Source organism: Chiloscyllium plagiosum, chromosome 4 (genome assembly GCF_004010195.1).
Source record: "Chiloscyllium plagiosum isolate BGI_BamShark_2017 chromosome 4, ASM401019v2, whole genome shotgun sequence".
NCBI lineage: Eukaryota > Metazoa > Chordata > Chondrichthyes > Orectolobiformes > Hemiscylliidae > Chiloscyllium > Chiloscyllium plagiosum.
In genome coordinates, this window is record NC_057713.1 from 96,624,740 (window position 1) to 96,652,106 (window position 27,367).

Consider the following 27,367-nt stretch of genomic DNA (forward strand, 5'->3'; position numbering starts at 1 on the left):
GAGGGTGCATCTCGACATTCACCTCTACCTATGCACAGAGTTAAAACGCATGACCCCCTATTAGCTGGCAACAACAAGTTACATGACTTAGTTTACTCTTAGTCCAAACAAGCAACTGGAATGGTCACATGTGCTATCAGCTGCAAGCTGCCTATTAATAGTCATGGAATGCAGACAATGCTATGTGCCGGAGTGCTCAACTAAACACAAGTATCAAAGGAAGTTTGACTGCTCATTAACAAATCTGGAAAACATTAATTCAGTAAAATTCACTGTTGCTGTTCTTCTGAAGTTCTCCACTATTCCTTGATGTTCCTGTGAGTGGCATCAGATCAGAAAAGAAAAGTTCAACATAGTTTTGAAGACTGTGTTCTGAATGGCACAACTCCACGAACAAACACCATTCAGGTAGTTGAATAATCTGTTAGAAATATGTTAGCAAGTCCCTAACCATGGACTGCATGGTGGCTTTCCTCTAATTTGTAATCTTTGTGTGTTTGTCTCTTGCTTACACAAATTAATATTACTTTTGACTAGAATTCCTTGGTTCGGTTGATAAAATGTATTCATGTCATGAATAACGTGCTCCTGATGCATTTACACACAAGATTCATTCCACAGAAAGTTGATATACTTTGAAAGAAAGTTTAAATGTTAACCTCAAATCTCCGACAGGATTGTTGGTGCAATTATCAGGCAAGGGAAGTGGGAGAGTATTTGGGTAACATACATAGAGTTATTGCCTGCTGTGGGGTGGATCCAGTGGCTTCTCCTCTTTGCTTTCAATGCAAACAAAGGAGTGGCACTGACATGACACGAGTGTCAGATAACATTCTAAACTATTGCGTCCTTGGCACTCATGGCACTAGTGCAGTATGCCAACTGTCTAGATTTTCCTAAGATCCAGTTCATTTCATGCATGGGATGTGGGCGTCACTAGCTGTACAGCTTTTATTGTCCATCCCTAATTGCCCAGAGGGCAGTTAAGCATCAACCACATTGATGTGGGTCTGCAGTCACATGTAGGCCATCAGCAGATTTCCTTCCTTAAATGACATTAGTGAACAGATGGGCTTTTCCTAACAATCAACAATTGTTTCATGGTCATCATTAGACTCTTGTTTCCAGATTATTATTGAATTCAAATTTCACCATCTGCCATGGTGGGATTCAAACACAGGTTTATTGGAAACATCACCTGGATTTCTAGAGTAATAGACTAATGGCAATACTACAAGGCCATTGTCTCCTCCCTTGCTTTCATTGGAAGCCTCATTGGATTGACCCAGGAGATGATCATTAGTTATAGTTATAGCCTTGTTCCAGCACCAGCTCCTAACCTCCCAATCGGCAGATCACTGAACTGCATCAAGGAATATTGAGCCAGCGCTCATTAGGTGGAGGTCCTGTCTCACCAAGGTATTTATTATTTTCTAGCATGGCACAGTCAACATTTGTTGCCCATCCCTAATTGCTCTAAAACTGAATGGTTTGCTCGGCCATTTCAGAGGCATAGTTAAGAGTTAGCCATTTTGCTGTGGATCTAGGATCACTGATAAACCTAGGAAGACTAGGTAAGGATGGCAGATTTCACCTCCTTAAAGGACATTAATGAAGCAGGTTGATTTTTAATAACAATCGATGATGCTTTCATGATGACCATTACCAGGTTTGAATTCCAGATTTTATGAATTGAATGTACGACTTGAACCCATGTCTCCAGAGCATTTGCCTTTGCCTCTATTAGTTCAGTAACATTATCACTGTGCCTCCATCTCCAATTACAGTGACAGAGGAAGATTCCATATTGTCACAACCTTTTTGAAGAGAAGTTCAGTGCCACGACTGTGTAGCCATTCTCAAAATGAGCACAGGTTAAATACTAGGTGAAAGTAATGAAAATCAATAACATAATTTCAGGTTGACGCAGGGGAACAGAAGTTGAACTGAAGGGAAGAGGGTTAGGTTGAAATTGAGGCCATCAAACAGATTAGGAAATCTCAGTAAAACTTTGAAATGACACCAGTTGGTCCAATGTGACTTGCAGACCCAAAAATGCTGTTCTGGTATGACCAGTAAAAATTTCTAAGTTTTACTGTTGTTTCTTTCTGGGGCAGGGAGTGGTTGAAGAAATTACCAGCTTTAGGAGTGCTGTGCTGAATGGCATTCCCAGTGGTAGGTATTTGGAAGACTGAGGCAGCATTTGAAAAGGATGTTTCAGAGACAGTGCAAACACAAGTGGAGTTGAGGAAGGGTAGGAAGATGATAAGGAATACAAGGAAGTAGTTGGCTTTGTCAACTGGATTGGAGCCTGCCAAACATAGTGATGTTGAAGGGATGCCTGTGAAGATTTGTTGGAGTGTATCAGCCATGGCTCAGATTGTAGCATGTTCCTCTCTGTATTATAAGGATTCCATGTTCAAGTTCCATTCCAGGAATTGAGCATTCCAAAGCTAACAAAGCAGTGCATAGAGAAGGAGTGCTGCACTGATGGCAGTGCTGCTTTTTGAGGATATATCTAATTGGATAAATAAAAGGGAGCTGGCAGATGTAGTATACTTAGAGTTCTAAAGGGCATTCAGGAAATTGTCACATAAAAGTTAATGTGTAAGTTAAGGACTCACGGATAAAGTATTGTTTAATGGACAGGAAGCAGAGAGCAGGGATAACTGAGATATTTGCAAGTTGGTAAACTTTAAGTAGTGCAGTACTGCAAGGATCAGTACTGGAACTGCAGCTAATTACAAGCCATATTAATTTATGTATTAATGATTTGGGCAAAAGGACAGATAGTGATGTATCCAAGTTTGGTGATGATACAAAGCTAGTCACTTTTGGAATATAGCACGCAATTCTGGTCTCCTTCCTATCGGAAGGATGTTGTGAAACTTGAAAGGGTTCAGACAAGATTTACAAGGATGTTGCTAGGGTTGGAAGATTTGAGCTATAGAGAGAGACTGTATAGGCTGGGGCTGTTTTCCCTGGAGCGCTGGAGACTGAGGGGTGACTTTAATAGAGGTTTATAAAATCATGAGGGGCATGGATAGGATAAATAGACAAAGTCTTTTCCCTGGCTAAAGTGAGGACTGCAGATGCTGGAGATTAGACTCAAGATTAGAGTGGTGCTGGAAAAGCACAGCAGGTTAGGCAGCATCTGAGGACCAGGAAAATTGATGTTTTTCAGGAGGAACCTGATGAAGGACTCCTGCCCGAAATGTCGATTTACCTGCTCCTCGGATGCTGCCTGACCTGCTATGCTTTTCCAGCACCACTCTAACCAAAGTAATTTCCCTGGGCTGAGGGAGTCCAGAACTAGAGGACATAGGTTTAGGGTGAGAGGGGAAAGATATAAAAGGGACCTAAGGGGCAACGTTTTCATACAGAGAATAGTGTGTGTACAGAATGAGCTGCCAGATGAAGTGTTGGGAGCTGGTACAATCGCAGAATTCAAAAGGCATCTGGATGGGTATATGAATAGGACGGGTTTCGTGGGATATGGGCCAAGTGCTGGAAAATGGGACTAGATTGGGTTAGGATATCTGGTCGGCATGGACAAGTTGGACCGAAAGGTCTGTTTCGGTGCTGTACATCTCTATGACTCTAAGTGAGTGGGCAGCCAGATGGTAGATGAAGTATATGATGTGATAGGTTATTCACTTAGGTCATTAGAATAGAAAAACAGAATTTGGCAGTGTTGATATTCAGATAGACTTCGATGCGTTCACATGGGAAAACCACTAGCTGCAAATTCTCTTCCAAGACTTTACAATTTGAAAATATATCAGCAATCTCAGCACTGCCGCTGGGTCATAGACCAGTAACTGCCTCTTTGATAGTGCGATAAATGAGGTAAAAACAATGACTGTAGATGCTGGAAACCAGATTCTGGATTAGTGATGCTGGAAGAGCACAGCAGTTCAGGCAGCATCCGAGGAGCAGCGAAATCGTTGTTTCGGGCAAAGGGCTTTTCGCTGCTCCTTGGATGCTGCCTGAACTGCTGTGCTCTTCCAGCACCACTAATCCAGAAGTGCGATAAATGGAGCTACCGTTCCCCTCCCAGTCCCCACAAACAGACAAAAAGTGAAATTGCTGATGAAACTCAGCAGGTCTTGCAGCATCTGCAGGAATCCAGCAGAGTTAACATTTCGAGTCCAGTATTTCTTCATCGGAACAGAACTTCTCTATGGGCTACAGCAATTCAAGCAGGCAGCTCAAGAATGAGCAAAAGAATACTGGCCCTGCAAGTATGAAGAGAGATTGAAAAGGTTAGGCCAATACTCTTGGAATTTAGAATGAAGGGAGATCAAATTGAGGTATTCAAGATGATAAAAAGTGTGGATAAAATAGATGTGGATTGGATGCTTTCTCTTGTGGGGCACTCTAGGATGAGAGGTCATAGTCTTAGAATAAGGGATAGGAAATTTAAAACAGAGTTGAGGAGAAACGACTTCTCCCAAAGGGTTGTGAATCTGTGGAATTCACTACCCCAATGTACGGTAGATTTTGGGACTGTGAGTAAATTTAAGGAGGAGTTAGACAGATTTTTAATTGGTAATGTGTTGAAGGGTTATGAGGAGAAGGTAGGAAATTGGAGTTGAGGAGTATATCCGCCATGATCGAATGGTGGAGCAGATTCAATGGACCAAATTGGTTAGGCCACTGTTGGAATATTGCATGCAATTCTGGTCTCCTTCCTGTCGGAAAGATGTTGTGAAACTTGAAAGGGTTCAGAAAAGATTTACAAGGATGTTGCCAGGGTTGGAGGGTCTGAGCTACAGGGAGAGGCTGAACAGGCTGGGGCTATTTTCCCTGGAGCGTCGGAGGCTGAGGGGTGACCTTATAGAGGTTTACAAAATTATGAGAGGCATGGATTGGATAAATAGACAAAGTCTTTTCCAAGGGGTTGGGGAGTCCAGAACTAGAAGGCATAGGTTGAGGGTGAGAGGGGAAAGATATAAAAGAGACCTAAGGGGCAACGTTTTCACGCAGAGGGTAGTATGTGTATGGAATGAGCTGCCAGAGGATGTGGTGGAGGCTGGTACAATTGCAACATTTAAGAGGTATGTGGATGTGTATATGAATAGAAAGGGTTTGGAGGGATATGGGCCGGGTGCTGGCAGGCGGGACTAGATTGGGTTGGGATATCTGGTCGGCATGGACGGGTTGGACCGAAGGGTCTGTTTCCATGCTGTACATCTCTATGACTCTATAAATGGCCTAATTCTGCTCCTATATCTTATGAACTTATGATCACATCCCAAGAATGAATAAAAAAGCATGATTTGGCTACCATGTGAGTTACTGTTGAGAATTGTGATAACATTTAACCTCACTATAATCCGCTACTAAGTTATGGTTAACACATATCCATTAACTTGTATTGATTGTAGGATCACTTAGAGAGTGTTAAATCACTTACATGTTTAAGTTTCCAATTTTTCTTTATCTACACACAAATAAGTCAGTGAAACCAATTTATAGAATTACTATTTCAAGAAAATACAATCACTGTGAATTTCAGTGTTTACAAAACCTTTTTTTTCCAGCATGAATGAAGATATGGTTCTCCATAACTATTTTCACTTCAAGGAAACAGACCTGTCTCATCAATTATTAAAACAGCTTAATGCCCAACGGAAAAAGGCGATATTGACTGATGTCATTCTTTGTGCTGGAGACAAGGAAGTTCCTTGCCATCGAAACGTACTGGCGTCAAGTAGCCCTTACTTCAGGGCAATGTTCTGCAACAACTTCAAAGAGAGTTTCCTAACCCATGTCCATTTGTTGGGGGTCCCGGTGGACATTCTTACTCAGATTGTGGATTATGTCTACACAGGAGAGATTACAATAAATGCAACAAATGTTTTTTCTCTGTTGGAGGCTGCTGGTATCTATCAGTACCCCAAAGTGCTCGAGGCATGCTCCTTATACTTGCAAAATCAATTGACAGCTACAAATTGCCTTGGCATGGTGAGACTGGCACAAATCTTCAGCTGCAAAAGTTTGGAGAAAAAGGCCAAGGCGGTTGCTTTGCAACATTTCTCAGAGGTGGCATCCTGTGAGGACTTGAAAGAGCTTACCTGCACTGAACTTGCAGACTACTTGGGGGATGATGAACTCTGTGCTGAAGAAGAGCAGGTTTTCGATACTGTCACAACTTGGATCAACCATGACGCAAAGACAAGGCAAAAACACATGCATGAGCTCTTCAAGAAAGTCCGACTCCAGTATGTCCACCCTACTTACCTCTTTCACTTTATTGCCAATAATCCCTTTATTCAGTCGTCACCTGTTTGTAGACACATCTTGGAATCAGTCAGCCGACTGATATTTTCCTTAAGCCTTGCAAACAGCCCGGATATCATGCCCATGTGGTGTGTCCCCCGCAGGTATGCCTCTCAAGAGTTCCTGGTTATTGTCGGAGGTAGGAAAAGTAACCAAGAGACAACAAAGGAGGCATTGCTTTATGATTCCAGGTCAAAACAATGGGTAGCTCTTTCTAAGCTTCCTGTCCACCTTTATAAAGCTTCTTCAGTATGTTTACACAGTAATATATACATCCTTGGAGGACTGGTTGTTAGTAATAAGAAGACCACCATAAGTGCATGTGTTTATAGTTACTCCTTGAAAATGAACCATTGGAAGCCAGAAGTAGATATGTTGGTGCCATGCTACTCCAATCAGGCCATAGCACACATGAATTATATTTTCTCCCTGGGAGGGGTTGGGCCAAGTCAAGAAATACTAAATACTTTGCACAGATATGATAGCATTTTCGGTATCTGGGAGTCAATGGCACCCATGCCAGTTGCTGTGCTACATCCAGCCATTGCTGCCAAGAACCAAAGGCTCTATGTTTTCGGTGGAGAAGATGTTGTACAGAATGCCGTCCGTCTGATACAGGTACAGCCATCAGGCTCACTGATCTTTTGTGTTAAAAAGTGGGGAGAAATTACGAGAAACTGGGCAATCCTCAACTTGGAACAAGCTGGTAATACTTAGAGAGTTAGAATAAATTAATCAGAAGAACATTCCTGCACAAAATCTTCAGCCAGCCACAGACCTCACAAGGATAAAATGGGACAACATTAGACCCAATAAACCAATGCAACTGTTAGTTCTTCAGCACTTTGTTACAAGAGCTATTAATTAGAGTGGAACATCAGTAACTCTGTTTCTCTCCAAAAATGCTGCCAGATTTGTCAAGTGTTCAGATTATCTACTTTATTTTGTTCCAATTCCTGACATCTTCAATAGTTTGCTTTTGTTCCACTTAGAAATTAAGTTCAGGTTGGAGCCTTCAGTAAAGTTTTCAAGGTGAAAAAATGCTTCTAACCATCCTCTTCATTTCTCAAATAATTTTCAATTTATGTCCCTTATTAGAGATTTACTGATAAGCAGAAACAATCTTTCACTATTTACAATCCCAGAACTTCCATGCATTTGAAAACCTCTATTACATATTTATTTAATCTAGTCTTTTGGGGAAAAATGTAATTTAAACTGACTTCTAATTCACGAATCAGAGCTGTGAACAATACTGCAACCATAGCCCAATCAAACTTCACACACAAATTCAATATCGAAATCGAATCACACTCAATTTGTAATTATCCGTTGCCCATTAGAGACAGAAACTTAATAAATATATAACATGAGGGACGCCATTCCACAACCATAGGGCACGGTTAATTAACCCCCTCCCCAGTTATCAGCATAACAAACTACTGTCAGTGACTTATGTATTTTGCACCAATTGATAGTTCAAAAAATGTTCCCAAGGTGGTACAGGTACAAGATCCTTTATCTGAACATCCAAAAACTGAAAAGCTCCAAAATCTGAAGGTTTTGTTGTGAAGTTTTTTTCTCATTAACAAGGTTGTTTGGCGAACAAACAGTTAACCCAAGTTGACACCCACTCGATGTGTGTCACTCAGATGCGACATGGGGGTGTGGCCAAGTACTGACAGGCCTGGGGTTTCTCTGTGAATGCCCCCAAGTTGACACCCACTTGATGTGTGTCACGCAGATGCGACGTGGGGTTGGGGGGGGGGGCACGTGGCCAAGCATGTTCTTAATTAGAAGTCTGCTTCTCCAGTAAGATTTTTAAAGATTTCAGCATTAAACTGTCACACTCTGAAAACCGAAAAATTCCGAGTTCTGGAAAACAGCTGGTCCCGAGCATTTCAGATCAGGGATCTTTTACCTGTAATAGTTTTCTTATTATTTGTTAACTCATAAATGCCACTGATTAGCACTGCCCTTTCCATGTTTGCAACGACGCTGTAAATAATCAGATTTCTGCCATTGTTATTTTCTTTCTTTATTTTCTCTAAGTTTTACAGCCAAGAATATTTATTCCTCAATCTTATCCCAACTGGAATTAGCTTTCCATCCAAGTTCTATCCAACCTTTGTTCCCGAACGTGTGCATACTTTCCACTGAAAGACAGCAATAAAATCAGAAATACTCAGTGGGCCAGGCAGCATCTGTGGAGAGAAAAACAGTTAGCATTTCAAGTTGATGACCTTTTCATCAGAACTGGAAAAAGTTAATAGATGTCACAATTTTTAAATAAGTACGGCCACAGGGTAAGAAGGGAGAGGAAAACCCAAAGAGGGTGTTTGTAATAGGATGGAGGACAGAGAGATTAAGTGCCAAAAGAATTAATGGTTCAAAACCCCTTCATTTTGTCAGTGAGCTCTCCTCACAATTTTTCTGTTTTGTTTGTAACATGGCTGATTTTTTGCTTGCTCGGAGCAATATCAATTTACAGCCCAGGACCCATTTTCTGAAAAATAAAACAAATATACACAAGTCTGTCACCTTTTGTTTTGAATTACTCAGGAGCTTGTGAAGCCTATAGCTTCCTCTTACTGTCTTGACGACAATATCTCCTTTAAGTTGGCAACCAATCAGCACTTTTTCTCCTGGTGTGTAATTGTGATCACCTTCAATTTGGCATTCTTGCATTTGATAAGTGTAAAACCAAAAGCTTCAGCAACATGCCCCTCTTTTCAACAACCTTCTCTTTTATTCTGCTTTCCCTCCTTCATGCCATTTCACTTGTTCAAAACCTATGACTTACATTAGTGACTTTCCTCTGTTCTGATGGAAGCTCACAGGCCTGAATTGCAAACTCTGTTTCTCTCTCCACAAACATTACCAGATCTGATGAGTTCTTCTTGCATTTTCTGTTTTTTTTTATTGCAAGTTCCCAGCATCCTTAATTTTTTATTTGCTTTTATAAAAGACATTGACCTATTTATAACCCTCTTCCTCGCTTCCCTCTATCTTCTTTAAGGAGACTTCTGTTTATACTTTAGGATAGACAAATGATCTAAAGTGAACCAAAGGATCCAATAGCACAATTTGATGGATAGTGGGAGGGCTGACCTCACTGCCCTGGCCAATGTTCATCCCTCTGCCAAAATCACAACAAAAAATCATTTGGTTATTATCACATTGCTGTGTGTTGGAGCTTACTGTGTATAAATTTGCTTATGCATTTCCTACAATGCAACAGTGATTGCACTTCAAAAGCAAGTATTTCACTAGCTATACAGCCTTTTAGGATGTCATGCAGAATATACCACTGCATGGTATATTCCCCTGGTTTTGTTGTGTTGAACTGCTTTGTCCTTTCACTATTGTTAAGTCTAATCCAATATTTGGTTCTGTGCAGCCTAATGACGACAATTCTTCCTTATATCTTCTTAATTATTTCCTGCATATCTTCATCACAAAATCATTGCTATCTATTCAGTTTAGGTGATGCCCATTCTATGTGAAGAGCTTCCCTAGCCTAAGGAACTGTCTTAATATTCTAACTTCCTATTCTATTCCAATTGTGCCCTGTGAATGGAAGGCCTTTGTTACAATGTCTGAAGATGCTTCATGCTGACCTGTTTTCTTGGTACTTTACTTTTTGTCAATGGTGATTTGTCCATTGCCTTTTGCTTTCAGGGTAGGGTGAGGAGTGGTCCTGCTCTGGTCTGGGCTCCTTGTCCCCTCTGGGCACAATGTCTCACCCATGACTTGAGCATGGGGCCTGGTACTGGGCCATGATGTACTTCCATCCATCCCATCCCAGGCCCTGGTGAAAAGGCAGATGCCGAGTCTGCCTCAGCTGGAAAAGGAACCAAATTGGTGCAGATGATATCATTATGAACCACACACTAACCCACCTGAGCCAACTGGCTCACTCTTTCGTGTACAAGGGTATTATATAAATCTGATGTCACAGGATCAACTTGTTTGTCATAAATGGAAATAGTTGAAAGGAAATGTACTCAACCAGTTGGTTACCATGGTATTTATTTTACAGGTCCTTTTTGTTGAAATAAAATTTGTAATTATAGTTTTGATTTATTCAGTGAAAATTCAGACTATATGTCAACTCACCCATCAATTATGTCGCTAATCAGACTCCAGCAAGTATAAATATCACAAGGTTCAGCCAGGGTCAGGTCTTATGAGTCTGAAGTTGCTCAGCTAATCACAGATTTGTGTGATAAACATAAGCATGCATTCGGGATTAATGAGGCACTGGCAGCAAAGAGATTTGGAATAAAAGAGCTTTAATTGAGACAGGGTCTATTAAATCAAGCTGATTGACCTTGGATTAAGCACTGAGATTCAGATTTAGGAGTTTGAGTATAGAACCAGTAAGGAACATTTATTGAGATTAACATTGGTCTATGAAAATAGGCCTCGACATGATACACACATCATTTAAATCAAATGCAAGTTATTAATCTATTAGATTAAATTTAACATTAACCAATAAGTTCATCAAGATCAAAACACAAGACAATCAACACTAGGGCACTCAATAAAGAAATGACTTGTAACTCATTGAGGTAAATATGATACCTGCTGTATCATTTTTAATGAGATTGTGATTAACTGACAGTTGTATAAAATACACTGTAAATAATGAATTCAACTTAGAGTTAAGTTGCACAGATTGCAGGATATCAAAACAATAGAATTACACTCTCCGCTCAGCCTGTCCCCTCTTTAGGTTTGCATGCAAGTGAGTCTGACAGAAACAAAACCATTTAATAACCGTGTACACAAGGATTCCAAAGCTATGGCTCCCACCAGAATATATATCTATCTATATCTATACCTTTCTTCCATTTATGGTAAGTCTACGTCCTTCCTGCTGCTGGTAAGGTCCTACTCATTTACATGATCAAAAGCCTTCAGCATTTTGAACATGTCTATTAAATCTCCTCTTACCTTTCTCCACTCCAATCTTTCCACATGTTGAAAGTTTCTCACCCTTGGAACCATTCTTGCAAATCTCCTCTGAACTTTCCTTAGGACCATGACATTGTTCTTAGAAGGATGATCCTAGAATTGGTCACAATACTCTAGCTGCGACCTAAACAGTGATTCAGAAAGATTTACCATAGCTTCTCTATCTCTGCATGGAACTGTGCAGAATTTATAATGTGCAAACTGACTATGCCAGTGTTTATTCTTCTTATGCTATATTATCTCAACCCATCAGCACATCTTTGTTTGTTATGTGTGTGTATATATAGCTTCCTCTTAAATATATCTGTTATTGGCAGTAACTGTTTCCACAGTCAGTAAGGTTAAAACTGTTTCTCCTGAATTCCCCATTATTAACGACTCCTACGTACACGGCAGGCTGTTTAGCTCAGTTAGCTAAACAGCTAGTGTCGAGATTAGATTCACAATAGGTGGGGTTCAACTCTTGTTCCAATTGAAACAGGCTCATGGTTTATTTCCACTTCCTACTTGTAGTAAGGGGAAAAAATAGCACTTCACCATAATTCAGCAAGTAATTGCTAAGGAATATCTCTAGGCAGGGAGCTCCAAAGACAGGTCTTGTATGTACGGTTCCTAGTTTGGGTCTTCAGCACAAAATGACTGCTCTATTAATACATCTCATAACTGTTAATTTCTTTATCTGGTTACGCCTCAGCATTCGTTTTCTTAATGAGAAAGTCCTACCTAGTTTAGTCTGGATAGTTCAATATAGACAAATATGTTCAGAAATGTTAAAGTCAAACACCGGGAATGTTTGGTGGAGTTATATTTTCTGCATTACTTTTGAAGAGTTTTAATTCTGAATTATTATTTAGGTTTACAACATATCAAGGAATATGTGGTTCAGAATGGAGACAAGGATGGTTAAAAATATCTGTGCACCTGCAGCTGTGATTGGTGACAAAATTATTATTATTGGAGGTAAGATGAAACAGCTGAAATAATAATGGATTGATTCAAAGATAATGTTTTAGACCAGAATTAGCTGGAACTAAGTATTATATAGGTAATAACAATGTAGTGAGGAATGATAAGGCATCACATTAATCAATTTGGGGCCAACAGTTTATCATCCTAAGAAAAGAGTTTTAAGCTTTAAGAAATAAACTGAGGGAATGACAACATAAAAATTAATCGAGTGATTTAGAGTCAAATTACACCCATGGTGTGAAAGAAAGACTATATTCTGATAGAAAAAACAAATAGATAGGAAAAATAGAGGGAAAGAAATAACATTTTTAAAAATCTCAATGAACAATTTGCTACCTTAAACTTGCTGTGTAGCATTCCTGATTATCCTCTTTCTGAATGAGAGAGGTTGACAGTCAATGGAGGAACATTAATCTCACTAAAAGAATCTTCACACGAAGATGACAGCCTTAACCTTTTGCAGCAAATTCAATTCATATTTACGGTGCAAATCCAGCAACTTCCTGAAACCCAAGAGATGACGCTCTAATGAACGAAGTTCACGTGGAGCAGTTCAATTCATCCACCAGTCTTGTACATGGGTGGAGGTGAAAGGTCCCAAAAAAATGTTGGAGAATTCTCCATGGTTTCCTGGTCCATACCTAACCCCTAATCCACATCACCAAAACAAAGTATCTGGTCATCATCCTAATGCTATTTCTGGAAGCTGTGTTACCTATATTTCAGCAAAGACTGCCCATTAAAAAGTACTTCACTAGTTGGAAGACACTTTTGGAGGTTCTGAAGCCTTGACAGGCTAATAAAAAAGCAAGTTTTTCTTTCCCAATACCTTAATCAATAATTTTAACAGCTCAAAACATTCTTGCTTTGTTTATTTTTTACATATGATTTTTATTCTCTCAGGCTACACAAGAAGAGTGATTGCTTTTGATACAAAGTCAAGCCAATTTGTAAAATGTGCTGATATGAAAGAGAGGAAGATGCATCATGGAGCTACAGTTATAAACAACAAGATCTATGTAACTGGTGGACGGTTTGTCACTTCAGACAACATTATTGAAGACAGCGATGCAATAGATTGTTATGACCCAGAGACAGACAGCTGGATATCTAAAGGAAAGCTGCCACATAAACTGTTTGACCATGGCTGTTTAACACTGCATAGCATCCCCTACAAGCCCCCTACGCAGTAAGTGGTATAACAATCATAAAGTCACAGACGTTATGATACAGAAGCAGGCTTATCAGATCAATACGAGCTCTCTTATACAGCAATCCATTCAGTCCCAATTCCCTGTGCTATTCCTATAGCTCTGCAAGTTTATTTCTATCAAGTGTTTCTCCATTTTCTTTCTAAAGTATCTTCAATGTCATATTCACCACCCTTTTAGGCAGCCCACTACATAGAAGAGTTCTTCCTCATATCCTACCTGTATCTCTTGCCTCTCAGTCTTTGTAACATTAACTACTGAGAACATTTTTTCTTTGTCTATCTTATTCAAACCTGACATAGCCTTGTACACCTCTCTCTAATCATCTCTCAATCTCCTTCGCTTCAATTTAATATTGTAGCTAAAATTCCTCATCCCTGGAACCTTTCTGGTTACTCTGTGTCTATCTCAAGGTCCTCTACACTCTTCATAAAGCACTGTGGCCAGTACTGGATACACTATTCAGAGTTGTAACCTCCTGACTGTCTGTAAAGGTCCAGCATTATTTTCCTGTGTTTGTTCCCAATGCTGCTACATATTAAACCAGCGAAGGAATAACGGCTTCTGGTTGCATCTAGCATCTCCAGGTACAGGATTTCTTCAACAAAAACAAAGTCCTGGAGAAACACAGCATCTGCAGAAACAAAACAGAGTTTCGTGTAAAGTGCCGCTTCATTAAGATTTCTTTGTTGCTGATCTTAATAATCCTGAAACCAACTTATCAATGAGGACCAAACTGATTTCCATTTTCACTTCTTGCTCTATCAATGCCGCCAGGAGCCTATCCTATACATTTGCCACTTTTATTCAAGATACTGTCCTTTCTGTACTTACTACTTTTTTTTGTCATGCATTTTTATTCAATTTGTTGTACACAAAAGAAATCATCACTAGAATCTAATGTGGAAGAAATGTGCTCTGATAGAGCTGTTTATCAGCGAAAATCAATATTCAGTACCCCCCAACCCTATTATCTATAACATCAACATGGATACATACCAAATGGTCATAGATGAACAGAATCATACAGAACAGATACAGACCCTTTGGACCAACTCACCCATGCTGACCAGTTATCCCAAATTAATCTAGTCCCATTTGCCAGCATTTGCCCCCTATCCCTCTAAACCTTTCCTGTTCATGTACCCATCCAGATGCCTTTTAAATGTTGTAATTTTACCAGCGTCCACCACTTCCTCTGGTAGTTTGTTCCATACATACACCATCCTCTGCATGAAAAAGTTACCCCTCAGATCCCTTTTAAATCTTACTCCCCTACTTTATGAAGAAAGGCTTTAGATATTCATCCTATCCATCCTCTTTATCATTTTATAAATCTCTATAACCCTCAGCCTCTGAAGTTTCAGGGAAAAAAGCCCCAGTCTGGTTAGCCTCTCCCTGCAGCACAAACCCTCCAAGCCCAGCAACATTCTTGTAAATCTTTTCTGAACTCTTTCAAGTTTAACAATATCTTTCCTATAGCAGGGAGACCAGAATTGAATTCCAAAAGTTGCCAAACCAATGTCCTGTACGACTGCAGCATGACAACCCAATTCCTTTAATCAATGTACTAACCAATAAAGGCAAATGCCTTAATCACCACTGTCTATTTCAACCCGAAGTCCGTCTGTTTGTCCAAACTACTCATGGTCCTATCATTAACTTCACCCTTCCAAATCCTGCCTTGACTTGCCTTACCAAAATACAACCTCACATTTGTCCTTCAGGAGAACAGCCAAAGATGAATTTCTGCATCAATGTGTCTGAGATTTTTGTATTTCTAAGCATCCATAGCTTCATTGTCTTTATCTGTGAAGGGAGAAAAAAACTAAGGGTTTTTCCCTTAAGTTCTGTAATCCACCATCTCCCTAAAACCTTTAGTAATTGAATATCCTTTTGAAGCAGGGAGTGTGTAGTGTGAGCTTATATTACCCAAACTCTGGTGCAGACAAACTAGCATGTATCAGTCTCCAGACTGGATAAATGGGGAGGGTTGGGGCAGGCAAGACATCTGGCTGTAAAATCATCTACCAAATTCAAAATACATGCCGAATGACATTACCATCAGCATTGTGGAAACTGCATGTAACATGAGGAACATGAATGAGAAACGAAAGAGGGAAAGTTAATGTGAGCTTATAGGAAGTGTATTTGATGAAGGGAAATTTGGCTGCCTTCATGATGCCTCGCCTAATGGGATAATGGTGAAAAAAAGTCACACTGTTTAGTTGTTTCTGAAGCAACTGACCCTTCTAGGTTTTAACATCAGTGCAGTTGATCCTTTTGAATTATTAATTAAATATAGGTTTACAATTAGCCTAAAGTCCTTATTAAAATCTCAAGAGTTTAGAGCAATGGCTCAGTGTTTCTTGCTTCTGAGTCAGAAGATTGTGGGTTCAAGTCTCATTCCCAACATGCACAATCCAGGTTGACACTCTGCTATAAGAGGGGAGTGCTACATTATTGGGGGTGCTTTTATTTCAGGTGAGGCAGAAATTGAGAGCAGTTTGCCCTCTAAAGTGGACTCAACAAAATCCTGTTACATTATTTTGAAGAAGGCAAGTTGTGTTCTCCCTGGTGCCCAGAGTAAAATAAGTAAGATTCTTGGAGAATTTGATAAGATTGATTTGGAGAGGTTGTTCCTCAGACCGAAAACATCATCACCTGCAAGTAAGGGGTAAGGGGCTGCCCATTTAAAGCAGAAATGAGGAGGAACCTGCAGAGAGCTGATGTGTTTGGGTCATTAAATATATTCAAGGTTGAGACAGACAGATTTCAATCACTAAGGGAATCAAAGGGTTGGGTAAAAGCTGTAGAATTCAGGACTATCAAATTAGCCATGGTCTCATTGAAACACTGAGCAGACTTAATGGGTCAAATGGTCTCTTTCTGCTCCAAGTCTTACTGTCTTATTCCTTGGTAACTCAGATTATCTGGTCATTATCACACTGATGTTTGTTGGAGCTTGCTGTGCACAAATTGCCTGCTGATTTTCCGACATTACCACAATGACTACAGTTTAAATGTACTTATTGATTATAAAGAGTACTAGGACATCCTGAACTCTTGAAAGGTGATAACGAATTGTAACCATTTTCCTTCTGAAAAGTGAGCCATTTTTCTCACTGTTTCTGTTGTAATAAAAGTTTCTGTTTAGACGACTGAAAAGAATCATGAACTACATTTTGTCACATGTTAAAGATAAAATGACAATTGTAGTATTATTCCCCATTGTATCAAAGTATTACTAGCTGGAGAAAGACATCAGGATAAAATTGAAGCTGAACTTTTTGTTTTAATAATCTGGATAAAATTCCCAAAATAGTAATCTGGAAGCAGTATTCGGTGAAACTAAACCTTCAAAGGAATGAAGTGCAAAGGAAGTAAAATTTGTCTTGATAAAGGCTAACTTTCTTGCATTTGGTGCACTTATTGAGGTGTTTGTAAGTCTTTGTAAATATTAATTACTGCCCATTTTAAATGTGGATCTTTTAAGTAGTGGAGTGTCTGTTTCCAAAGTTGCAAATTGTTTGTTTTCATGTTCATGTCTTTACAGTTGATACATTCAACGATGGAAGAGTTTTGTTCCTTTTGCTGTGGGTATAGCTCCGGTTTCTGATGAGAAGTCAAAGAACCCAACCAATTCCCAGTAAAGGCGAGTTGCAAGTGAAAAAGCCCATCACAGTCAACTATTGGAGCAATCCATAGTGCATAAGACACAGTAGTTTGAAATTATCTTAATAGCAAGAGTCTCCAGGAAGTCTCCCCTGAAAAACCTGGGGACATCAGCATGAGGAGAAGCAAGATGTTTCCTTTCAGACTCTACAAGCCACTTCTCACAGTGAAGAGAGAATCTCAGGTCACTCACCCAAGCTCCCTTAATGAGTGGATCACTGAATCACAAGGGAAATATTTGCATTTGTATTACACCTTTCACAACCTAAGGACATCGTAAAGTGCTTTCAAGCCAATGTAGTACTTCTGAAGTGTTGCCACTGATATAATAGGAAACATTGGCTTTCAAGCCAATTTGCCATAGCAAGCTTCCATAAACAGCAATGTGATAAGGTTTTTAAAACTTCTGTCATAAGATGTGGGCAACACTGGTAAAGTCATTAATTGTTGCCCGTTGGTAACTATTCTACATGAAATGTTACAGTTCTTGTGATGTAGGTAGACCCAAAATGCTGTTAGGAATCCTGTCCAACGACAGTAAAGGAATTGTGATATAGTTCCAAGTCAGGATTGTGTGTGGTTCAGAGATGGACTTGCAGATGGTGATGTTCCCATGCATCAGCTGCTGTTATTTTTCCAGTTCACAAAGGTTTGGAAGGTGTAATTGATTGCACTGTCAATGTCCCCTTCGACAACTTTGTGGATGAGAAAGAGGAGGCTGACAGGACACTAATTGGGCAGGTTGAATCTGTCCTGATATTTGTGGTCAGGACATACCAGGGCAATGTTTGGGTTTTGTTGAGTGTTGTAGCCATACCAGAACAAGACAGCTTGGCTAGGGGCACAGTGGGTTCTGGAGAACATCTTCAATAGAACCCAGTTCAATACCCAGTTCCTTGAGCCATTTCTTAATATCATGAGGAATGAATCAAATTGGCTGAAGAATGGGATCTGTGATGCTGGGGACCTCAGGAGGAGGCTGAGATGGATCATCTACTCATCATTCTGGCTTGAAGATTTTTGCAAATGCTTCAGCCTTATCTTTTGCACTGATGAGATGTGCTCCTCCATTATTGAGAATAGTGATATTTGTGGAACCTCCTTCTGTTAATAGTTTAATTGTCCACTGCCAATCATAACTGGGTATGGCAGAACTTACCAAGCTTTTATCTAATCCATTGGTTGTGGGATTACTTATTACTGTCTATTACATATTGCTTCTGATATTTTTAACGCATGTAGTCCTGTGTTGTAGATTCACCTGGTTATTTTTAGATATGCTTGGCATTACTTCTGTCATATCCTTCTGCACTCTTCATTGAACTAGGTTTCATCTCTTGGCTTGTAATAATGCAGGATTGAGTAGAACTCTCTGGCTGCTGATGTCCCACGAAGTCTCATGGATTACTGGTTTTGAGCTAATAGATCTGTTCTTAATCTATCCAACTTAGCACATTTGTAGTGCCACACAAAAATGTGGAGGGAATGCCTGGGTAAAGACAGGGGACTTCATTTTCACAAGGACTATGCAGTGGTCACTCCTACCAATGCTATCATGTGCAGATGTGTATGTATCAGATAGACTGGTGAGAATAAAGTCTGGCAGGCTTTTCCATCTTATGGGGTCCCTCAATATCTGCTGCAGGCCCAATCTGAAAAATATGCCCTTCCGGAGTTAGTAAGCTCATTCGGTAATTTTACTTATAAAGCACTGTTTGTGATGGACGCTGAAGTCCCCTACCTTGAATACATTCAAGTAAGTTTGTCTTATTTGAAAAATGACACAATAATCTTTTAAGTCCACTTGAGAAGACAAATAAACATACTCTTTATTAAACATACTCTATTATTAAACATACTTATTAAACACATTCTGTTTAATAAAGATGACACCTTCAATAGTTCAGATGCCCTCAGTACTGTACATGGGTTCTCAGCCTGAATCTTGTGGTCAATTCACTGGAGTAGGCCTTGAACACAAATTTCTGACTCAGTGATTTGACTGTCGAACAAAACACTATCCAGTAAGCCACAGCTGACAGCCCATGGAGAAAAAGAGAAGGTTTGATATTGTCATTTTAAAAAATCAGCATAAAACAACCTTACTTATTCAAATGGATTGAATCATTCTGTCTAATTGTTTCATTTTTGTCAAGGAGTACTAGTCATTTTAGATTAATGATACAAAATTACATTATTTACAGAATATGTGGTAATGCATTGTATTTGACAGTAAATGTGCAGTATTGTGTAGTTGCAACAACACAAGAAGTTCAGCACAATCTGGGCTACTTGACTGGTGCTCCAACCCATCACCATTCACTCCCTCCATCATTGGTAAGATGCACTGCTTCAATTCACCAAGGCTCCTTTGACAGGATCTTTCAAACTTGTTACCACAAACACCTTGAAGGATAAGGTCAACAGATGCATAGGAACATCACCAACTGCAAGTTCCCTATCCAAATCACACATTGCCCTCATTTGGAACTACATTCCCATTGATTGTCCTGGGTCACAATCCTGGAACTCCCTCCTTAACAGCATTCTGAGTGTACCTACAACATGGACTGCAGGCGTTTCAGGAAGGTAGCTCACTACCACCTCACTAAGTGCAGTTAGGGATGGGTGATAAATGACATCACATTAGTTAACTATTTTTAATATTTTGTGAATTAAATAATGGTTTGAAAATTTATTGTACTTGAATCTTTAAAAATATATTTAACTTAAGGAAGTTTTCATGATTATTGAAGAGATGTATTAAAATTTCACTCTAGTTTGCATTTATTTTGTTGAATTTTGATTAATTTAGTATTTTTTTTTGCAATCTTCTATATAAACCAGTATTCTGATTCTCTAAGAGTTGATAAAAAAATTATAATATTCATCTCTGAGAGACTTGAAATCTGTTGATGACAAAGTTTATATCTTGAATTTGAATGTTTATTTCTTCTGCAAATATTAAATACTACTTGGCAGTGGTACTGACAATATAAGATCACTTACACTGGATAAGATTTAGATTAATTTTATAAATTTATTTATTGCATGATCATAACAGCTGAACTGATCTCTGAGGATGTTTATGCCTCACATAAACCTCTTCCTACCCTAGGTCATCTCACATTATCTGCATATCCCTCTATGGTCTTCACCCTCAGGAATGTGGCTGGTTTCTCATTAAATGTATTTATACTCTCCTCAACTATTTCATGTAGTTTCAAATTCCAAATTCTCACCGCTGTCTGTGTAAAGGTGTCTCTCTGAGTGCTCTTTTGGATTTTTTGGTCACAGTATTATACTCATGGTCTCCAAGTTCTGGTCTCCCTCATAAATGGAAACATCTCTACATCTACCCCATCATAATCATTTGCTATTTCAAAGAAATAATTTAGACTTCTCCTCAACAAGTTCTGCTTTCTGGAGAAATAAGGCCAATAACAGGGGTTTACATTCAAGGGGATCATTCTCCACCATTTCTGCCACACCTAATATGCCACTACCAAACATACTACCCCTGACCTCCCCTTTCAGCATTAAGAAGGAACCATTCCCACCATGATACCTCAGTCCACTCCTCTGACTCACCCCAATGCCATTCTCTCCCTTCCAATAGTCCCTTTGCATGCAGAGGAAAGAAGTGCAATGTCTGTATATTATCTCTTATTTTCTGGTCCTTCAAGATTTTGACACTCCTTCCAAGTGAGACACTGATTAGTTTTTAACTCTGTGAAGGATGCTGTTTTCACTGTTCATAGTTTGATGTCAGTTTATGTTAGGGAAAAGAATTGACATCTCCGGTTTGAAAATTTGAACACATGGGTAGTTCTTCTATAAAGCAATGGTTGCGTTCTTGTGTAACCCCGCTTATAGAAAAATTAGAAACAGCTTCTAAAGTATTGGTGATGTAATCACATTAGGGGCAACACGTTTTAAAGGTTTGAACCATAGAAACAGTGTCCCCAATTTGTCAATCACAATACAGTGAATTTGCATAAATGATACACGCGTTATAGCAGAACGACCTGTGCAAACAAGCACTGTGTCCTCAGGAACATAAAGACAGCAGGAGGCCATTCAACTCCATTGAGTAAACTGTTCTTTTACTCGAATAATATCTGCTGTACATGTGCATAAAGAGCAGAATGTTGTGACCCTGTTGGTGGCATTGCAGGAGGCAGGAGGGACATTTAATACGATATGGTGCTATATTTTCTCTAACTTATTTTCTTCCCAGATAACCAAGGACCATGTGTCCGATTTCTGCAAGCTGGAGACTGTGTGTGTGTGTGAGCGTGTGCTCACAGTGCCTGCACAGCTCAGAGGGAACATTGGTAGGATATGAGTGCACCTGATCCCCACTGCCTTACCACCTCCACCAGAAGTAAATTGTGGGTGGGAGGGTACATGGTCAATTTTACTTGCTATCAAATGAAATCCTCAAATGGCCAATCAAGGGCCTCAGACAACCAGCACTGAAATTAGGCAAAGAGAAAAAGATTAGACAATTGTAGGTCCATTTAAAGGGAGAAACAAAGATGTTATAATGGGCAACAAAGATGTGGCAGATCAATTAAATACACATTTCAGTGCTGTCTTCACAAGCAAAGACACAAATAATGTCCCAAAAATATTGAGGAGTCTATGTCTAGTGAGAGCGAGAAACTGAATGAAACCAGTATTAATAGGGAAATAGTGAGGGGAGGTTTACAGGGTAAAGGCCAATAAATTCCCACACATTGATAATCTACACCCCAGAGCACTTAAAGAATTGGCCCTAGAAATAGCGGATGTATTGATGGTCTTCTGCCAAGATTCTATAGTCTTTGAAACAGCTCTCATGGATTGGTAGCTAATGGACCCTGACTCTAAATAAAAGGTGACAGGGAGAAAACAAGGAATTACAGACTGGTTAACCTAACATTGTTAGGAGGAAAAATGCTAGCGTCTATGATAAAAGATTTAGTAGCAGATTAATAGCACTTGGAAAACAGTGTCAGAATTGGATAGAGCATGGATTTAGAAAGGAGAAATCAGGCTTGACAAATCTACTGAAGTTTTTCAAGCATTAACTAGAAGAGTTGATAAGGGGGAGCTGGTGGATAAGTATATAAGGAATAGGAACAGGCGTAGGCCATCTGGCCTGACAAGCCTACTCTGCCATTCAATAAGATCGAGGCTGATCCTTTCATGGACTCCAGTCCCCTTACCCACCTGCTCAGCACAGCCCTGAATTCCTTTACTGTTCAGAAATCTACCTCTCTTTGCCTTGAAAACGTTCATTGAGGTAGGTTCAACTACTTCACTGGGCAGGGAATTCCACAGATTCACATCCATTTGGGTGAAGAAGTTCCTCCTCAACTCAGTCCTAGATGTGCTCCCCCTTATTTTGAGGCTATGCCCCCAAGTTCTAGTTTCACCCACCAGAAGAAGCAACCTCCCTGCTTTTATCTTGTCTATTCCCTTCATAATTTCATATGTTTCTATAAGATCCCCACTCATTCTTCTAAATTCCAAAGAGTATAGTCCTAGTCTATCCAATCTCTCCTCAGAAGTCAACAGTCTCAATTTCAGAATCAACCTAGTGAACCTCCATTGCACCCCATCCAGTGCCAGTACATCCTTTCTCAAGTAAAGAGAGCAAAACTGTACACAGTACTCCAGGTATGGCCTCACCAGCACCCAATACAGCTGCAACATAACCTCCTCTAGCAATGAAAGACAATATTCCATTTGCTTTATTTATTACCTGCTGTATTTGTAAACCAACATTTTGTGATTCATGCACACAGATCTCTCTGCATATGATGCTGCAATGATTCACCATTTAAGTAACAGTGCTTTATTTGGTGAAAACAGAAACTAACTAAAGAAGAAATACTTACAGAATACAATGTCATGGTATGCCGCTCCCGGAAACAGTGATCTCTGCTTGCGCGTGCGCAGAAAACAACGGTGTGGTACCCCATTCCCGAGAACAACGATCTTGCACATTCATGTGCAGAACACAACCAGCGATTTCTGCATGCAATCACAGAACCCAAGAAACCGTCTTTGCAGGCTTTTGTTGTACACATCATCCAGACGATAAAAACTGCTGTATCTGTTGTTCGGGGAGAGATGGCGTGGTCAAGTTCTGCTGTTAGCGTCAGAATCACGCTGCAACTCCCAAAAGCTTCTGATTTAATAAATTTGATTGACTTGCTTCTAAATTTGAATTTTATTAATTTTACTACAACATTTGGATTTTCAGAAGGCTTTTGATAAGGACCCCCATAACAGATTAGCATATAAAATTAAAGTGCATGGAGATAGCATACTGACATGGATATAGTGTCAGACAGGAAACAAGAAACAAGAATAAACAGGTCTTTTGCCAAGTGGCAGGCAATGACTCATGGGGTACCACAGGGATCAGTGCTCCCCCAGATTGAACTGAATGAAGGAGAATTTCAAATACTGAGGCTTTCTAATGAGATGAGAACATCTCTGTTTTTGTGAGTCCAAGGACCCAACATTTCTGCTGATATTTATAAGTTGTTTGGTCCAAGGGGAAAAGATATTTTTATCTGACCTCTGCCAAAGTAGAGCTCAACTAAACTGTCTGGCTCCCGTTCCAGAATGTCCAAACTCATCACATTCAAAGCAGCAAAGGTAAAGATAATTGTTCAAGAAGAGGATAGGAGTGAAACCTGCTGTTGATTAATGAAATTAGTGTTTTCATTTCATAACTGCTGTGATATTTACAGCAATCAGAGTCAGCCAGGGACTATGACAGCAGATCAGCTTGATGACATCTCTCAGTTTACAAACTGAATTATTTTTAGCAAGACACAACAGCATCATGTGAGAAGCTCATGTACACAAGTCAAAGGGTCACAAAGCAACAACAGCCATTCAGCCCATCAGTGTTTGTTTGATCCTTTGAAAGTGCTATCCATTAGTGCTGCTCCTCTGCTCTCTTCCCATTCTTTGCTTCCTTGGGAAGCACTTCCCTTCACAAGAATATATAACACAGACTAAACAAGTTAGAATCAGTAATGCTGTTTTTCAGAAATGAATGTGTGGTTTCAAAGATGGAGGTTAACAGTCCCAATAAAAGACAATGCTATAGCTTCTTGAACCGTCCAACTGTTTCAAACTCTTTCAAAAATGGACGCCAGTTTGATAAAAGCACACCTTCTACTGAAGTATGTCCAATCTTATAATTATGAAACCATGTGAAGACAAGCTACTAAGCACTCCTGCATTAATTGCTAATTTGTTGATTTGGTAAGCCTGTGGTAACATTCTCTGGACCTGGGTTTGAATCCTGCCATGACAGATAGTACAATTTGAATTTCATTAAGAATTTGGAATTAAGAGTCTAATGGTAATCATTAATCAATTGTCAGGAAAAAAGAAATCCCATCTGTTTCAATAATGTCCTTGAGGAAAAGAAAGTGCCATCATTACCTTGTCTGGCCTAACTATGAAACCCGGCCAATAGCATTGTGGTTGACTATTAACTATTCTCTGGGCAATAAATGCTGAAGTAGCCAGCAATGCCCTCATCCTGTGAACAAATAAGCAAAAAAAAAAAAATCAGTGGGGAGTATTTTACAGACAGTATTCATAACTCTGTTGGATTCAAAATTGTTATCAAAACATTGTTGAATCACATTTCTAAACTGGAGATAGGACAATTTTAATAAGGTCAGGTATGATTTGGCCAGAGTGGATTGGGAGCAGATATTCTTGGGTAAATCTGTGTCACAGCATTGGGACGCATTCAAGAAGGAGACAGGGAGAATACAATTCTGAGGGATGGAATTAATTGTAGAGGCAGAGATTAGTCAAAAACAGTCAGCATGGTTTTGAAAAAGAGAGGTCGTGTCTGACCAACCCGATTAAATTTTTCAAAGAGGTGATCAGATGCATAGATGAGGGCCATGCATTCAACATCAGCAAGGCTTTTGATAAGCAAAGGTAAGCGCCCATGGGATCCAAGGAAATTTGGCTAAGTGGATCCAGTGTTGTCTGAGTTGCACGAAGCATAGTGTGATAGTTGAGCAGTGATTTTGTGACTGGGAACCTTTGTCCACTAGGATTTCACAGCAATTAGTATTAGATTCCTTGGAGTTTATACTATATATAAATGATTTAGACTAGAACGTAATAGGATTGTGGATAGTACAAAATTTGGTAATGTGCTAAATAGTGAGGAGGGTAGTTTTAGATTACAGGATGATATAGATGGGCAGGTTCTGGATTAGAGGTGCTGGAAAAGCACAGCAGTTCAGGCAGCTGTATTCCTGATGAAGGGCTTTTGCCCGAAACATAGATTTTACTGCTCCTCGGATGCTGCCTGAACTGCTGTGCTTTTCCAGCACCTCTAATCTAGAATCTGGTTTCCAGCATCTGCAGTCATTGTTTTTACCTAGATGGGCAGGTTAGCTGGGCTGATCAGAGGAATATGGAATTCGATCTGAATAAATGTGAGGTAATGTAGTTGGGCTGGAGAAATAAAGCAAAGGAGTACGTGATGAACAGTAGGACCCTGGGAAGCACCAAAGATCAGAAGGACCTTTGATATGCATGCCCACCTGTCCCTTAGGGTACCAGGACAAGTAATAAAGCATTCAAGAATGGAATACTTGCCTTTGTTAGTTGAGGACTAGAGTTTAAGAGCAGGAAAATTATGTTCAAACTGCATAAAAATTCGATTGCTAGAGTATTGCGTGCAGTTCTAGAATCCACATTATAAGAGGAGATATGATTGCATCGGATAAGATGCAAAGGAGATTTAACGGGATGTTGCCAGGACTGGAGAGCTTTGGTTATGCAGAGAGCTTGGAGAGACTGGGGTTGGTTTTCTTGAAATCCTCATAACATTTAAGGGACATTTAGATGTGCAATTGTGATGCCAAGGCATGCAAGGCTATGGGCCAAGTGCTGGAAAATAGAATTAGAATAGTCAGGTGGTTATTTTTGACCAGCACAGACTTAATGGATTGATGGTCCATTTTCTGTGCTGTAGATCTCTATGGCTCTATGGTTCAAATAATTAGGTCATTAACTTCAAAGTCCACTGATTGTACAGTATGAGTGAATTTCCCAGCAAAGAAATGAAAGATGTAGATGCCAGTAAGTTTACATTTTCCTTCGTAATTCTCACTGTTGGTTTATTCTGTACTTTATATCTCAAATGTGCAGAGCTAATAATAGATTCAGTGCATTTGGCAGGTTTTGTGACAGTATTTTAAAATATTTGCTCCATGCTTACAACTTTAGCTTCCAATAACTTACACAATGTATTTATTTTTGCCTAGTCCATACCTAGGTTTAACCAAACAAACACAATGGGCATCAATGGTTAAATAGACTCACATAATTGGACACAGAACACTACTTACAAAGGAGATTCAGAAAAATAATTATTAGCAAAAAAAATTTCAAAAAAGTGAAGTGATATAATCTGCAGGGCTATGGGCCCAGATCTAGAAGGTGGGACTTGACTGAATAATTCACTTTTGGCTGACAAGGACACAATGGGCCGAGTAGCCTCCTTTTATGCTGTAAAACGTTGTGGTTAATTAAATATGACATCACATATCATTTAAAAAGAGACCTCAGGATGTCCCAAAGTGCTTTACACCAACAAAGTACTTTTGAGGTGTTCTGTTCTAATGCAGAATTTCATTGAATGTGCAGCACAGTAACAGGTCAGTTGATATAACTTGTTTCATTTGGACATTGGTAACCATGAACTTCATGTTTATCCCTGGCTATACTTGGCGAGGTACTAAAATTGCCTTCTAAAGATCGCTGATGAGAGGTCTCTTTCATTTTATCACAGGTGAATGTTGGATGGATTTACAAGTTGATATACAGCCAGTTGGACTGCATAAGGATGATACCTCCTTGGTTATCAAGACCTGGAGTAAGACTTTGTACCCTAAGCTACTGGCTCACAAGCAGGTGCAGTGATTGGAACCAGGTTGATCTCATTAACTACAAGGTTCTTGATCAGGGTTGTTAACTTGTGCCAATCAAAAACGCCTTGGCTGACTGATATGACCAAAACATTTGGGCACCATGGCACGTGGAGTGTTTATTTCCCCCTCCAGTTCTATTTTGATCCCTGCCCTCCCCTTCGCCTTTTGATCACTTAAACATTGCCCTTTAATGACAAGGGCACTGCTTGTCCCTGGCCACTTGTGTGTTTCCTTTCTTCCTGGTGGTGGAATATAAATAAAGAT

At 39.6% G+C, this 27,367-nt stretch overlaps 1 protein-coding gene across 3 annotated transcripts; it reads left to right on the forward strand.

Annotated features, from left to right (window-relative positions):
* Positions 1 to 174: 174 nt before the first annotated feature.
* LOC122549220 (kelch-like protein 38) lies at positions 175 to 27,367 on the forward strand. 3 transcript variants are annotated; one of them, XM_043688660.1, is made up of 5 exons: positions 175 to 408; positions 5,547 to 6,903; positions 12,123 to 12,228; positions 13,141 to 13,426; positions 26,965 to 27,367. In XM_043688660.1, the coding sequence occupies exons 1-5, from the start codon at positions 377 to 379 to the stop codon at positions 26,966 to 26,968; spliced, it is 1,785 nt and encodes a 594-aa protein (XP_043544595.1). In that variant the 5' UTR covers positions 175 to 376; the 3' UTR covers positions 26,969 to 27,367. The 3 variants fall into 3 exon arrangements, with proteins under 3 accessions (XP_043544595.1, XP_043544592.1, XP_043544594.1); XM_043688657.1 differs by lacking the exon at positions 26,965 to 27,367 and adding an exon at positions 22,919 to 23,037; XM_043688659.1 differs by lacking the exon at positions 26,965 to 27,367 and adding an exon at positions 17,005 to 18,374.

Excerpts from the sequence above, each read along its gene's own strand:
- LOC122549220 (XM_043688657.1), top strand. The coding sequence starts at position 377 with ATGGCACAACTCCACGAACAAACACCATTCAG. Across the intron at positions 6,904-12,122 it reads ATGCCGTCCGTCTGATACAG|GTTTACAACATATCAAGGAA; the intron begins GTACAGCCATCA and ends ATTATTATTTAG. Across the intron at positions 12,229-13,140 it reads CAAAATTATTATTATTGGAG|GCTACACAAGAAGAGTGATT; the intron begins GTAAGATGAAAC and ends TTATTCTCTCAG.